General features: G+C 35.8%; 1 protein-coding gene across 1 annotated transcript in view; it reads right to left on the minus strand.

Moving 5' to 3' along the window:
* Positions 1-6,434: 6,434 nt before the first annotated feature.
* LOC138172682 (teneurin-2-like) overlaps positions 6,435-14,545 on the minus strand; it is a 445,464-nt gene continuing 437,353 nt past the window's right edge. Inside the window, exon 4 of the mRNA XM_069102415.1 lies at positions 6,435-7,513. Within this exon, the coding sequence (XP_068958516.1) occupies positions 7,221-7,513 (293 nt within the window). The 3' untranslated portion in view covers positions 6,435-7,220. The remainder of the gene's footprint in view (positions 7,514-14,545) is intronic.

A 14,545-nucleotide genomic window follows, 5' to 3' on the forward strand; every position in this document is an offset into this window, starting at 1 on the left:
TAAAATAGTTCAGTAACATATCTCTTGCTGTAACATCTTTATTCCTCTCAAACAGATAAAGCTCCATGAAGATTCTCTTAACCTTCCAAAGAGTAGAACTTCAATTCCTTCAAGTCCTTTGAACAAGAAATAATGTTGTATTTAAATTATTTATATTCTAAGGCAAATATTCTCTTTGTAGTTTAAAAAATCCCAACAACATAAAACCAAAGACAGAGATACAGCCCTTCTAAGGGCAGCTAGATCATTACAGTTACCAAAATATTTTACTCACCATTTTGCAGAGTTGTCTCTATTCATCAAACAGAGCTCCTGACTTTCATTCATTCCCAGCCTTACTACAACCTACTCTGTTATCACTCTCATGTGGTATTTGGAGCTTTCATAAATCATTGAATTTCCCTGATCTACCCTTAGTTTTATTACCTTCCATTTATCTGCAATAAACTCCATAAACCACTTATCTGATCAAAACTGAACATAATTACTACTCAGTCATTTCCCTCCACTTTAAATGGCTTCCTTCCTAAAGGCCCTAGGGTTTCCTTGATCAGCTGATTTAGCTAAACCTGGTAAGGATATTTTTCCTAGGTCTATTTCCTAATTCTTCCTAAAAGTCCATCTGGCTAATTTGACATGTGTCTAGCATGATGCAAACATTTTTTTTAAGCAATCGGGGTTAAGTAACTTGCTCAAGGTTACATGGCCAGTTATTTCTGGGTGTGGTGCTGAGTGTCTGAGCCTGGATTTGATCCAGGTCATCCCAACACTGGAGCCGGTACTCTTACTCGCTGAGCCACCTGGCCGCCCCTATGATGCAAATATTTTTGATCAGGAATTTCTGAACTTGGTTTTGGAAAACCACAGAGGGTCTCCAGTTATCACTTGGGATGTCATGACTAAAAAAAAGCAAACCTGAAACTCCGAAGCAAAAGGCATCTTCAAAGTAAAATTCATTTTCATTCTTTTTGCTATTAAAAAAAATGCCACATATCTATTAGGACATCAGAAAAAGCAAACAATAATACTCCACAGTCTACACATATCATTTTAGAGTTGCCAAAGGTTACACAGTAAGTGTCAGAGGTCTCCTGAACTCAGATTCCATCACTGTATTTGTTATGCCTGGGTAGCTAAGTGGTGCAGTGGATGGTGCACAGGCCTTACAATTAGGAAGAATCCTCTTCCTGAGTTCAAATCTGACTTCAGACACTGACTAGCTGTGTGACCCTGGGCAAGTTACTTAATCCTGCTTGCCTCAGTTTCCTCATTTGTAAAATGAGCTGAAGAAGGAGATGGCAAACCACTCCAGTATCTTTGCCAAGAAAACCCAAATGGTGACACAGAGTCAGACACAACTGAAATGACTGAACAACAATCTACCATGTCGTAATGTCTCTCTGTGACAGATGTATCAAATCCAAACTAGTAGTGGGCATCGTGGTCCAAGATGTGTTTTATTTTGTCTTAATTATTCTTTTCTGATTGGCTTCTTTCATCTACTCTCTTTTCCATTCATGCTGTTCCCAAGTTATTCATGGAAATGAATTCTCCACATATGCCTTTGCATCTTCCACATTTGAAGTCTCATGAAACGCTCCCCATTACTGAATTAAGAGAATGCCAGGGGGGAAAATTCAGTGGAAGAATCTTGTCTTTGTTCTGACAACAGCTACTCAAAATTAAATCACAAGAAGCTTTTTCTTTTTTGCTCATATGTATAAACAGCCTGATCTTCACTGTGTCCACAAATCTATTAATTTACTCCTTCCTTCCACTTACTGTGTCCCGGTTTCAGAATAGCAATTGAAAAGTCTTATTATTTCTCACACACTCTTCTCAAGACCTTTTCAAGTTGGATATTATTTCCTGTATAGATTTGTATGATGAAAATTTAGACTATCAACTTCATTATCTTTAACTCTTTCTCTTTATTACCTTTATACTGGATTCGTAGGCTGCCTATCCAACCCATTACATAAATTTAATTTGGTCCTTAACAAAAAATACCAAATTGAAAAAATAATGACTGAATAATGGGCAAGAAAGTTATACTTTTCTGGCTTTTGGGGTCTCTAATTATGCTCTGACAAAGCTTTTAACCCTGTTTCCCTTTGCTACTCTACTGAAGCAAAGCCCTGATATCAGGAATTCAGCAGCTTAAAACCAAATGATTATCCACCAAACTCAAAGTCTCCCTGAAGGCCTGGAGATTACACATGTAACAGAATCATCCTACCCTTGCCAACAGTAAGGCTTAGGCCTTTATTTTACTTATTGTAGCTACTGAATGTGCCCCCTGCTTCACAGCCTCAGGGAGCAATTATGAACATGATAAAAAAAAAACAACCACAATAGAGGGGGGACCCCCTCCAAACTCTTACATTTTAATTTATAAACAAGAATATATACAATAGAAATAAAATGTATTCTCTCACACATATCTACACTTTCCCAAATGCTAAACTCTGTAAAAAGTGCAACTATTTTTTATTTTGGCTGAAAGTAAACACTAAAATTTTCTTGTGGGCAAATACAGAAAATAATAGGTAAATACTATTTGATCATCTGACCTTATATTATCATAAGATTCATTTTTAGGGACTATGAAAATCATTCTTTGAACTTCCCTCAACATCTCTTCCCAAGCCCTGCCCATAAGAGAACTTAATTTTTGTTCTTTTACTTTGTATCTTCAATGCACTGAATTTTTTAGGGCCCTAAACATCTTCATTTCGTTCCAATGTCTAGTCTTTCTTTAACAGTATATACTACTAAGGTTTTCGTTTTCACCAAATTGAAAATTAAAAAACAAGCAAACAAAACACTCAATTCCTATACTATTAGAAGTGAATAATCTAAAAATGTCTTTTCCAACATCATAGAGGATTTAGGACAATTAAACTTTAAAAAAGATAAAAGTAGGGTGTAAAAAGAGTGTTTTTTAAACACCAGTTTAAGACACATGTCTAAAGAGCGAACAGTCCTTTGATTACTTCTTTCCTTTTCTCAGCTTCACTTTTTCTCTACTTTGAACTGCCTGACATTCATTTTTATGACGAATTATGGATTCTTGGTCATGTCTAGAAAACATAGAGTGACTTTTAAGCTTGTACCTAGCAGACTTGGTAATTATCTACAGGTATGGTAATATAAAATACCAACTAGACTTAATATAATTTATCACAGTAATAAAGCTAAACAAGTTTTTCTTGTTGTTAACCTAGAAGACACACTTTTCCTAAGTAACCTTGGTGAGGAAGTAAGAGAATGATTTGAGGAACACATGTCTAAAGGTTATAAATGAGTGGAATCTGGCTAGGGAAGCTAGATTCAGCTTGGTACAGCTAAAATGGAACCCGAGGGAAAACAATAACCTAGCTCCAGGGTTTGCTCATCTAGATGGAAAACATTAATCAAGTACTGATGAGGTATGTATTCAGTGGCTTACTGAAGAGAGAGACACATGACAGGATATGCCAAAGTGACTCATGATCTAAGGACTCACTATAGACAGACAGACTGCCAAAAGTATTATACAAATAATCCATTTTGTGCAAAGCACCAGCTTGTTTTTTAAATGATTTTGTGAAATACAGTGGAATTAACCCAACATTTACATTTTCTACCTCAAAGTGCAAAATGAGAATTTACAGTTCCCCAACTCATTGGCAATAGATGAAAATAAATTTTTTCCATAATTACCATGTGTAGAGAAAGCAAAGAAAAATACAATGATTTCATCCAAAGTCTTAGGAGTCATTGCAAGTATCCCAAAGCCACTATACTTTACTCTCTCTGGACTTCCATTCCAGCAACTGTAACTAAAACTATGCTATAAAACTCAAGGGCACATACCAGTCCCTAAGGTGAAGAAATTGCCTAAGGGATTCAGAGTACACAGAGCAGTATGTGCTATCTCACATTTTTAAGGATGCAATTAGTTACTATTGTGTATCATTGGGTGTCCCATTTTCTCAGGTGATATGGAGGGCACTGAGGAGGACATATTTTTAAATGGGAAAGTTAGAAGGGGAAAAAAAGGGATATTCTCATTTGGCAGTCCCTGGAAAGTCCAATTTACACATGAGATCTATTTTCACCATAGCAAAGACTGTCCAGCTACTCTCAGGTCTCATTTTCTTTTCCAAGTAAACTATCATTAACTGATAGAACATAAAACAACTTGATATTATATGTGAGTATCTTTAAAAAAGAAAACTGGGAAGGAAATCTTGATAATATAATATACTAGCTCAGAGACTTATTTGGTTGACAATCTGGTCATTTAAATGAATAAATCCCAAATTTGGTGAGTCTGCAAAGATAGCCTAAAGCAGCAAACCAAAGGGCAGTATATCTGTGTATTTAGCATTAAAAGGTTGGTTGAATGGTTCATTGGTCTTTTCAGTTATAGCACAGCTACACAAATCCATCTAGGAAGGCTAGCCTTGGCAAGTAGTAGAATTTATTTAATCTTTTTAAAGGATTGATGAGTTTAAGACAGATGCATGGGGGTGTTAGTTTGTGAAATGAGTTACCTTTTCTAAGGATGCATTGTGATATAACCAGCTAGCAAGGAAAGGAAGAAGAGAAACTCTAAATAAAATCAATGAATGATTCTCTGAAATTTCATGAACCCCAAGACTCAACAAGTAGGCTTATGTACAAAATCCCAGATCAAGAAAAGTCTTACTTTATAACATCTTCTCAAAACCCAAAACTGTATTGGAGAGAATCTCCCTTGAAGTATAGCATCTTATGACTTCCTCTTCAAGAGAAGCATACCTAAAAGGTTATTGATTTGGTTCTGAAGGACATGGGGCTTATTATGTAGGAAGCCATTGCTGGGCACAAGTGTGAGAAATTAATGATGGCTTTGCAAGTGTCCATGCTGTGGTGTGGAACCAGTGGGGCAACTGTCAATCTATATGATAATACATTCCCAAACTTCATAAAATCAGTGATGTGAAGAAGCATTGATTTCTTTTTGAGCTAAACAGAATTTGTCAAAGAGAAAGAGCAAGGAGTTTACTGAAGTTAACACCTCAGCTTGCTGGATAGTAATTTCTTATCTTAGTAAATATTTTATAAACTCATGTAAAATCCCTTGTTTTCATTTCTGTGGAAAACATGAATATTCTCAACACACACATTACTAATGATATTAATAATTCTGCCTCTAATTGATCTTGAGTTCTAAATTTAGTACATTCTTCCTACTCTGGAACTCTCTCCCATCAGTGCCCCTTGTTCCCCGACAACCATTTTCTTATTCCCAGTATATTTAGCCTTACATAATGCCAATGGCGTGGCAACTGGTATCCCAAGAAAAATTAAGAGTCCACATACAGGGAATGCCTTTCTGTAAGCATGGCGAGGATAAGCATAGGACTCTCTACAAGTAAAAACTTATAAAATGTGAGTTCTTGACCAATGTCAAGAAAAGAGAACAAGAAAACACTCAGTCTACTCATTCCTGTGACATAATTCATTAGCAAATTCTTTTCATCCATAACAGTTCCTGGTAAATCCAAAGCAAGTATTTTCTGCCTGTATATTTGCTTCACTGGACAAATCCCATTATTAGTGCTGTGTGTAATAATGCAGCTGATTTAAAATAATTATGACTAAAATGGGGCACAGAGACTTTCAAAATGTTTGTGCTTAATGTTTGTGCTTAACATATACATAGGTCCTAAAAAAATCTCTAAGAGTACAGACAACATATTTATTCGGTGATCTTACTTTGTTAAAAAAGATAGCCAGTTTCTTTGCTTCCAAGTAATTTTTCTCTATTTGGCAAATCAAGTCAAGTTTTTTTATCACATCTGACACAAACTAAAGTTGAAAAAGAACACCAATAAATGGATTTAATTTTTATTATCTACAGAAACTTCTAAAAATAATTTCCTATTGAATAAGCACCTTAAAATGCTAAATGTGCCAAGTATCACAATTTTTTAAATTCCAAAATTACGTCCTAGGAAGTGAAGTGTGGTATTTTACTTGAGAGGAAACCTTGATTAGCTACAGACTTTGCACTGTGACATGAGTAAGATACATCTCTTTCCCCCCTTGCTGGAATAAATTATTGCAGAATTAAACATAAATTTAAATGAGATGTGGTGACTTTTCTTTCAATGCATGTAACTTACCCCCAAAACGATGTATTTTCAGCACAGTTTGGATTCTGAATGATGTTTAGCTCTGCATTGCTATTCAAGACAAGCTGTCACACTACAAATTTCTTTTTTTAATATATGAAAATACTTATGGCTGTTCTAGCAGAAGTCTTAAAGTGTTTTGTATAAACATTCTTAACTGATCTATTTGTAAACCTTTTTAACGGCAATTTTCATTCCAAATATACAACTCACTCATAACAAATCATATAGCATTTGATGTTTTCTTCAAAAATCAACTTGGCCTAATGCAATTTATCTCTTAATTTTTTTTTGGAAAACTAAAAACAGTTAAGTATCTCAAAGAAATACACAAATAAGGACCTTATCTCTTTCATGGCTTATTCAGGCTTTGCTCATACTTACCGCTTAATGATCAGAAGCATTTAATTTTCAACAAAGCTTCCAAAGTTTCATTAAAACCCACCTACAAAGCTGATGGATAAGTGATAGTGACTGTGATCGAAAACATGTAGCATATTATTAACCTAAATAGGCACCAAAGCGAAAAGTAAACATGTAAGGGAATACTTTTCTGCAGGTAAGTTTCTTCCTATTTGTCATTATTAAACTCCAGAGCATCTGCTACAAGTTTGATCTTGAGTACGGATATGAGGCATTGTTGTCTGGAAATGAAAGTATAAGATAAGGTGGTATTCTTAAGAGATCTTCATGAGGAAAATAACCCAGGTTGCCATTTAGGGGGAAATCAATACAAAGACCTAGAAACTCATGGAGAGAGGACATTTTTAGGTATAGGTCATAGGTTATCAAGTTGCCTTCTTTGCAATGTAATTTACTTGCTAATAAGACCAACAGACTAAACCAGAATACTCTGTTATCATCAAAATGTGATTTTAAAATACTCTTCTCTTTTCTGGAATAGTTTACTTCCCCCCTCCCCCACCCCTCAAGTTGGATGGACAAAGTCAATTTAAAGGAAAATGAACAGATTTCTATTGAAATACAAAATAAATAAATGAATGAAAAATAAGTAACTCCATGTAGCACAGTATTCAGAACATTAAAATGCATCTAAGAAACAAGCCTACCGTTTTCATCATCTGACTTATTTTCATTATCGGAGTCAGTCAGGGTAAGGGCTGAGTTTTCACGACTTGACAGACCGGAACTGCGTCTGGATTTGATCCCTCTTCCCCACAATCTTATAGCATGTTCTGGAGACATTCCTCCCTCTGTGTCTGAGTCAGCATCAGACCCCGTGCTCAAGGAGTAGCCTTGGTGAAGAATTCCTATGTCTGAGCAGTAACCACTTCGATGAGGGGAGGGTTCACAGATTCCCAATTCTGCAAGGGTGAAGTTAGTTCCTAGGATGACAACAAAAGAAATAACAGATTAAAATTCAGGGAACTAAAACAAACCAACAAATAAATAAATAAAATAGTCTTGAAAACAGGCAAATGGATCCTTTTGTGCATCTAATACAGATAAGGACTATTATAATACAAAGGCGAAATGTTTTGTTTTGTTTTGGTGCAAGGTTGTCATTTAATGCTGAAAAGGCGTTTATTATGCACTTATTACGTGCCAGGAAACACTTGGAGCATTGGGGATACAGAAATAAAATGAAACATCACCCCCAAGGAACTTCCATTTTATATTGTGAAAACCATCACCTACACATAATTCAACTAGGAGTGAGTATTTAAAACTCAAAGAAATGTTAAGGGCTAATAATCACTCCCATGACAAAATGTCCAGAGGAGATCTCAGTGTTTTGATCCCTCCAACAATCCTGCCTAGCATAAGGTTGTTCAGTGTCCCAGCCACAGAGGTGGTGCCATTTCTAATGACAACATGTATCAAATTCCATTTTGCTATAACATAGCAATCAGAACCCATAGGGATGAGCTTCATCATTAGAAATATTCAGAGATTTTAGGAGCGGCCAGGTAGCACAGAGAGTAAGAGCACTGGCTCCAGTGTTGAGAGGACCTGGAGATCGAATCCCGGGCTCAGACACTTAGCACCCACCCAGAAACACCTGGCCGTGTAACCTTGAGCAAGTTACTTAACCCCAATTGCTTAGGGGCCGCCAGGTGGCTCAGCGAGTAAGAGCACCGACTCCAGTGTCAGGATGACCTGGGTCAAATCCGGGCTCAGATACTCAGCACCACACCCAGAAATAATAACTGGCCATGTAACCTTGAGCAAGTTACTTAACCCCAATTGCTTAAAAAAAAAAAGAAATATTCAGAGTTTTTGCAGAATGACTACTCCCTGATTCAGGAAGCTTACCACCCAGACATAAAATGAAAGTTTTTTTTAATATTTATTTTAGTTTTCAACTTGTACTTTCATAAGTTTTAAACCTTTCCCCTCCATTCCCCTTCCCTCCTCAAGATGGCCTGTAATCTGACATAGGCTTTACATATATATATATATATATATATATATATATATATATATATTCCTATTAAACATATCTTCATATTAGTCATGCATACTATAAGGTTTAAAATGCAAGAAATTACAGACAGTGACCATCTCTTCCTGGTTCTCTGTATAGTCTCTTTCTCTTTATAGTACCTATTGAATTTGAAAAAAAAAATCTCACAATAAACTCAACTTTTTGTGCTCTAAGTATAGGAAACTTTGTAACTGAACAACCATGAAGCAACATGCTCTTCTCTAGCCTGCTTGTTTAATTAGCTTTGTTAATCCTATCCATTCTTGTCAGTCACAAATCACTTATGACCTCAGGATAAGGTTATACCTAACCTAACAGTGAAGTGCTTCTTGAACATGGAATTTTTTTTGAAAGATACATTTTTAGTGCCCAACTTTCTAGATCAGCTTAGTCTGCCATTAACTTATAATAAACATGTTTTTAAGCTGGCTTTTTTTGTTAATGCACACTGATCTACTAAGACTTATTTGCCTGTGTAAATAGTCCCAAAGGGTGTGCTTCAATGAATCAAACCCAATTCTACTTCTAATTATTTTCTGCAGAGCGAAACATATCCATTGGAAAGATAAGCCAAGCAAAAATACCTATCAGCATGGGGCATTTGCCTACTACCTGTGCAGAAAGAAGGCAACTGATAACCAATCAACATATCGCTAAATGGTGTTCTTTATTCCCCATGCGCTTCTTATCACACTATCTTAGTTTCCTTCTCTCAGCCCAATTTATTAAGTTCCAGCTTATATCCTAGGGATTTAGGAATTGCCAGTAATTGTACATTAAAATGTACATTTCAGACTCAATAGACTCTAAAACTGAAGTTACTGAGTTCAGCTATGTCTGAGGAGGCAGTCCTTTCATTCTGATCCTCTGACATACTATACGACAGGATGAATACTTTCTTTATGCTGTTCCTTCACTTATACTTAACTAAAGGGGACATATTCTATTACTACTGACATGTTTCCATATCATACTTACATCATAATTTTTTTAATTGCAGTATGAAATAATAACATGTTATTTTCTTTTGTCGGATTCTTTAAGCTGAAGCTTTAAGGATATATACAAAGATAGGAAAAGCAATATAGAGATATGTGTAGATATTATATGTATATAAGTATGCATATATACATTACATATATATTTTATATATACAAACATATAGGGCAGGGAATAAGACAAGAGATTTCATTGTATAGGGAACTCCTGGTGAAGAAACTCCTTTCATCAAGGAATTTTAGTTCCTCTCTTCAACTTGCAGTCTCAGAAGATGGCCTGGTGGGGGTGGAGTCACTGAGAGGTTAAGTGACTTGCCCAGGGTCAAACTTCCAGTCTATGTCAATGGAAGGACTTGAACCTAGATTCTTCTTGACTTCAAGGCTAACAACTAGCAATTCATTAAGCCATTGATACCTTTTGATGTCGGGGTGGGAGGGTGTTTCTTAACAGCAAAATTTCATTTAGTGGATGAGATTTACATGACTAAAATGAACATGCTCTGTGCTAAAAATTTCCCTCATTTATATCACTATGCACATTATATAACAATAGCTCCATATACCAATATAGTAAGAGCCACTGGCATACCTGGAAACAAAAATAGAATCATCTTTTGACCTCTTCATTCTCCTTATAGTAAAGACAACTAGTACTGCAGGGCATCCCTTAAGGAACCCAACTGGGAATTCCCAAATGGGGATTACCTTGGAGACTAAAGGGCAAGACAGGGGCAAGAGCAGATTCAACTTTTGGAAACAAAGTCTTCGCCAAACACATCATACCTGCTTCCTCTCTACTGCTCCTGGCCCAACTTCTTTGGCAATAAAATGTCATGTTTGTCTTCCTGCTTTTAACCAACTCAAAGCAAAACATTCTTGGGCAGATTTCAGATAAAGAAGCTTATACATGCATACCTGCTGTCTTCACCTAGGTAGGTGGTGAACATAATCAGAACTAGAGAACCCCATTCCTTTGGATAAACCAGGGGATAATTCATCAGAAGAAACTGGAATTTCACAACAACACTATCATTATTAGTTATTTTAGTTCAATTCAATTCAATCAAAATTTATTGAGAACAGGGCTCTGTGTGTTTTAAATTTGTTTTAATGATAAAGTATTTTTAAAAGGAGCTTAAAAACTTTTAGATACAATGAATATCAATTTACCTTTCAATTGAAGAATCTTCACATCAGAAGGGAATCTATACGTCACCTATTCTAACTTTACAGCCAAATAATATCCCTGACACATGGTATATCAAGTCAATTTCTACTTAACCATTTCCAGGAACACTACTTTACAAGGCAGATCATACAATTAATGGGAAATTTCAATCACTAGAAAATTTGTCCAGATGACTTCAAATTTCCTTTCTATAATTGCTATTCAATGATTTCAGTGTTCCTTAATGAAGCTATGAAAGATAAACTGATTACTTTTTTGTACAACAGCTCTACGTGTAAATAAAAACAACTATCGTGTTTCTTCTTAATCTTCTCCCCTCCCCAAGTCAAATATCTCCAGTTACTTTGACCATTATTTATGTAACATCATTTCCATAAACCTCACCATTTTGGTTATCCATCTGTGGATAAACTCAAATTTGTTAAGGCATAGGACTCAAAACCGGTCATGATACTTCAAATGTGATGATACAAAACCGGTCATGATACTTCAAAGCATAGGACTCAAAACTGGTCATGATACTTGAAATGTGGTCAACCCATATCAGAATACAGTAGGGATATTACATTTTAATATAATTTATTGATGAACTTTATATTTACATCACAGTTAATTTACTCTTCCACTCAAGATTAGACACAACTTATGACAAGGAAAATCAATTAATCAAACACATCAAATATAGAATGTCTAACATTGTATACATTCTAATCCCTCACTACTTTGCCATGAAGTAAAGAAAGGTATACTTCTTTATCTCTTCTCTATTACTTTAAGTGATTTGTCCACTGGCCTGGATTCAACATTCTGTTAGTGATCTCTCAATTTATATGATTTTAGTCATTGTATGTAATATTCTTTTGGTTCTGTTTATTTCACTCTATATCAGTTTGTACAAAACTTCCCACCTTTTCCTGATTATATCATATTCATCATTTTTTTCCATCTCTGCAAAGAAAGGAATAAGATTCTCCCATCTTTTCTTTGTGCCCCAATCTAGTCATCCAAGGGAGCACCCTCTATAAAGAACTGACATAGCAACTACCTTTTGTTGCTATATTCCCCTATTCCTCAAGAGCTAAAGCTACAGATACTCAGAAAAGGAAAGTTTTTAAGATCATAGCTCATTGAGTGGCAGAGACTTTAGGGATTGCTTAATCCCAAACCGCTCACAATTCCAGGTCAAGAAGTGGAGGCACAGGATAATTTAGTGACTTAGCCATGGTCACACAGGCAATTAGAAGGCAGATTGTCAGATTCTAGATTTAACATTCTTTGCACTGTACTGGAGATCTTGCCACTGAAGTGCTTGGTAGTGCCAAAGTGCAAATCAGAAACACATATGGTTTTATCAACGGAAATTACACTAAAGCAGATGTATTACATCTGACTGATCAGGTGTCCATTAACAACCAATGGACTCTTCTGCCTGCCCCATTGTTTCTTTGCTTTTGTTCTTTTCATTTATATTGTTATAGCAATTGTGTATATTGTGAATTTTCCATGGTTAAGTAGGTAAAAAGTAGTAGATATGTAGTTTCAAGTCAGATTTTCTGATGCCAGCATCCTTCTTAAATACCACACAACATATGTCACAAGTAGAGATGCAAACCGAACACTTTACTAAAAAAAATTGAATATTTATTCGTGCAGAACTAAGCATTTGGGTATCAGGACAGATTGGATTTTTGTCTGAATGATTTTCTTTTTATCTGGTTGTGTGGTGTCAGGCAAATGTGACCTCAGTTGGCAAAAAAGTCACTCTGACATAAGCAGTGAAGCTCTCACTCAAGGGTAGATGCAGATGGATATGAATGAAATGAAAGGATTTTCTGATACCACAAATATCTCAGCCACCTTCACAATTTCAACACAAGAAGGTGAACATTGCATTCTCTACTTGTGGTACTCATCCAAGGAGGGGAAATGATGTGTGTGTATGTATACACACATAAACAAATACAAACTCATACACATATAGGTATATATACATATATACCCATATACACATTAATTTATTTATTCATTTAATCCTAGATTCACACTTTTCTCTTTCTGGAAAACCTCTAACAAGGAAACAACAACAATGACAAAAACAAATGCTTTGAATGACTGTCATCTCCTAAATAAAAATAACATGTTCAGCAGCCTCTTGAGCTTGAACTTATTTTCTGCACTAGTGGTGAAAATGCCAACATGATTAAAATCAACTGCAGTATTAAAAATATAGTCCGTTACCTTCGGTAAAGAAATTAGCTATGTTTATATTTCTGACTACAGGAATGCTATCAGTCTGTAATTAGCTTCATAAGAATAAAAATAGTGACCCATGACAATGAGTTGACAACAATCTTGTAGCTGAGTATTGTATTCTGAAGAGTATCTCTCTTGTTAAAGAGCTCCTCTGAGATCCTCCACTACTTAAGGATGGCATCCAGGGATTTCTTGTCCTCATTTCCTACCTAGCTACTTTATTGGACTTCATAATTTCCAGAAATTCACCATTCTGCAACATGAAATCAACTCAGAAACTTACTTCTCTTTAGACTACTTCCCATTCTGGCTTCATGATTTCATCATGGGCAGTGACTCTGCCCTTCATCACCCCATTCCTGCTTTTCAGCTTTTCTTTTAGTGACTCTCCCATTAGATTGAGACCTCCTTGATGCCTTTCTTTGCAGCCCAGGTGTTAGCATAGAGCTTAACACATAGGTGCTTAGTAAATATTTATTAACTCAGACTCTGAGACTTAGGTATATGGATAATTAATAGGTCATTTGATGATGACTGAAAATTTGGGTCACATGACCAACAAGATGGAGGCCTAGACATTTTCTCCTGTCTCCACTAATTCTCCAAAAATTTCCAAAAGAGGAATTAAGTGCCAGAGGTAGAGCAATCACAGTTGATCCCACAGGACAAGAAAGTAGGAAGTCCAATGAGGTAATATAAATTAACAGTGGACACTACTAATTCACAACTTTCTTACTCAGTATTTCTCCCCAGCCAATCTCTATGTTCTAGCAGGGAGCAAAAACCAAATCATGGGGTTTGTACTTTGGTATCCATTCAGAAATTCATCTTCAGTTGCAGAGTCCCTGACAGTATACATCACTCCTGCCATGTTCACATCAACTTGTTACAGTGAACAACAGATATCTGCTCTGGCCTATCAAAAGAGGAGGGACCATGGAGGCAACTGAGCTCTCTTCTACCTAGGGTAACCCTTAGATTAGGAAACTCCAGTGGTATCAGAAACTTTTCTTAAAAATACACCCTGCCTTCCCCAAGGACAAAATGGTTGATTTTGATTCAAATCAGTCAGATGTCTAAAGAACTGAGCAAGTCCCCCAATAGAGAAGAAGCTAAGCTAGGTTAAGTCCAATCCCTGGGTAATAGCCTCTTTCAAAGAAGAAGTCAGAAAGTCAATGAGAGGTTAATATAAGGGGAAAGGGATAAAACCACAATAGATTTCAAATGGAAGAAAATAGAATTAAAAACCTTGAGTATCAACAGATATATCAACATATATAGTACTAAATTTAGAAAGGAAGACACATTTTAAAAAATACAAAATGTCAAATATCTCCAAGTAAACCTTGCCAAGATATCGATGCCTGATAAAACACAAAACCTCATGAATTCTCAAGAAAACATGGAACTGCAGCAAGGTGCTCGACAATGGTTCAAGAAAATAAAGAACATTTAGAAATGTTTAGAAGGCTGGAAATGACAGAATGAA

The sequence above is a fragment of the Petaurus breviceps genome, unplaced genomic scaffold (assembly GCF_028583685.1).
Source record: "Petaurus breviceps papuanus isolate PSGF00001 unplaced genomic scaffold, PetGlider_PUasm1.0 551, whole genome shotgun sequence".
Lineage (NCBI taxonomy): Eukaryota > Metazoa > Chordata > Mammalia > Diprotodontia > Petauridae > Petaurus > Petaurus breviceps.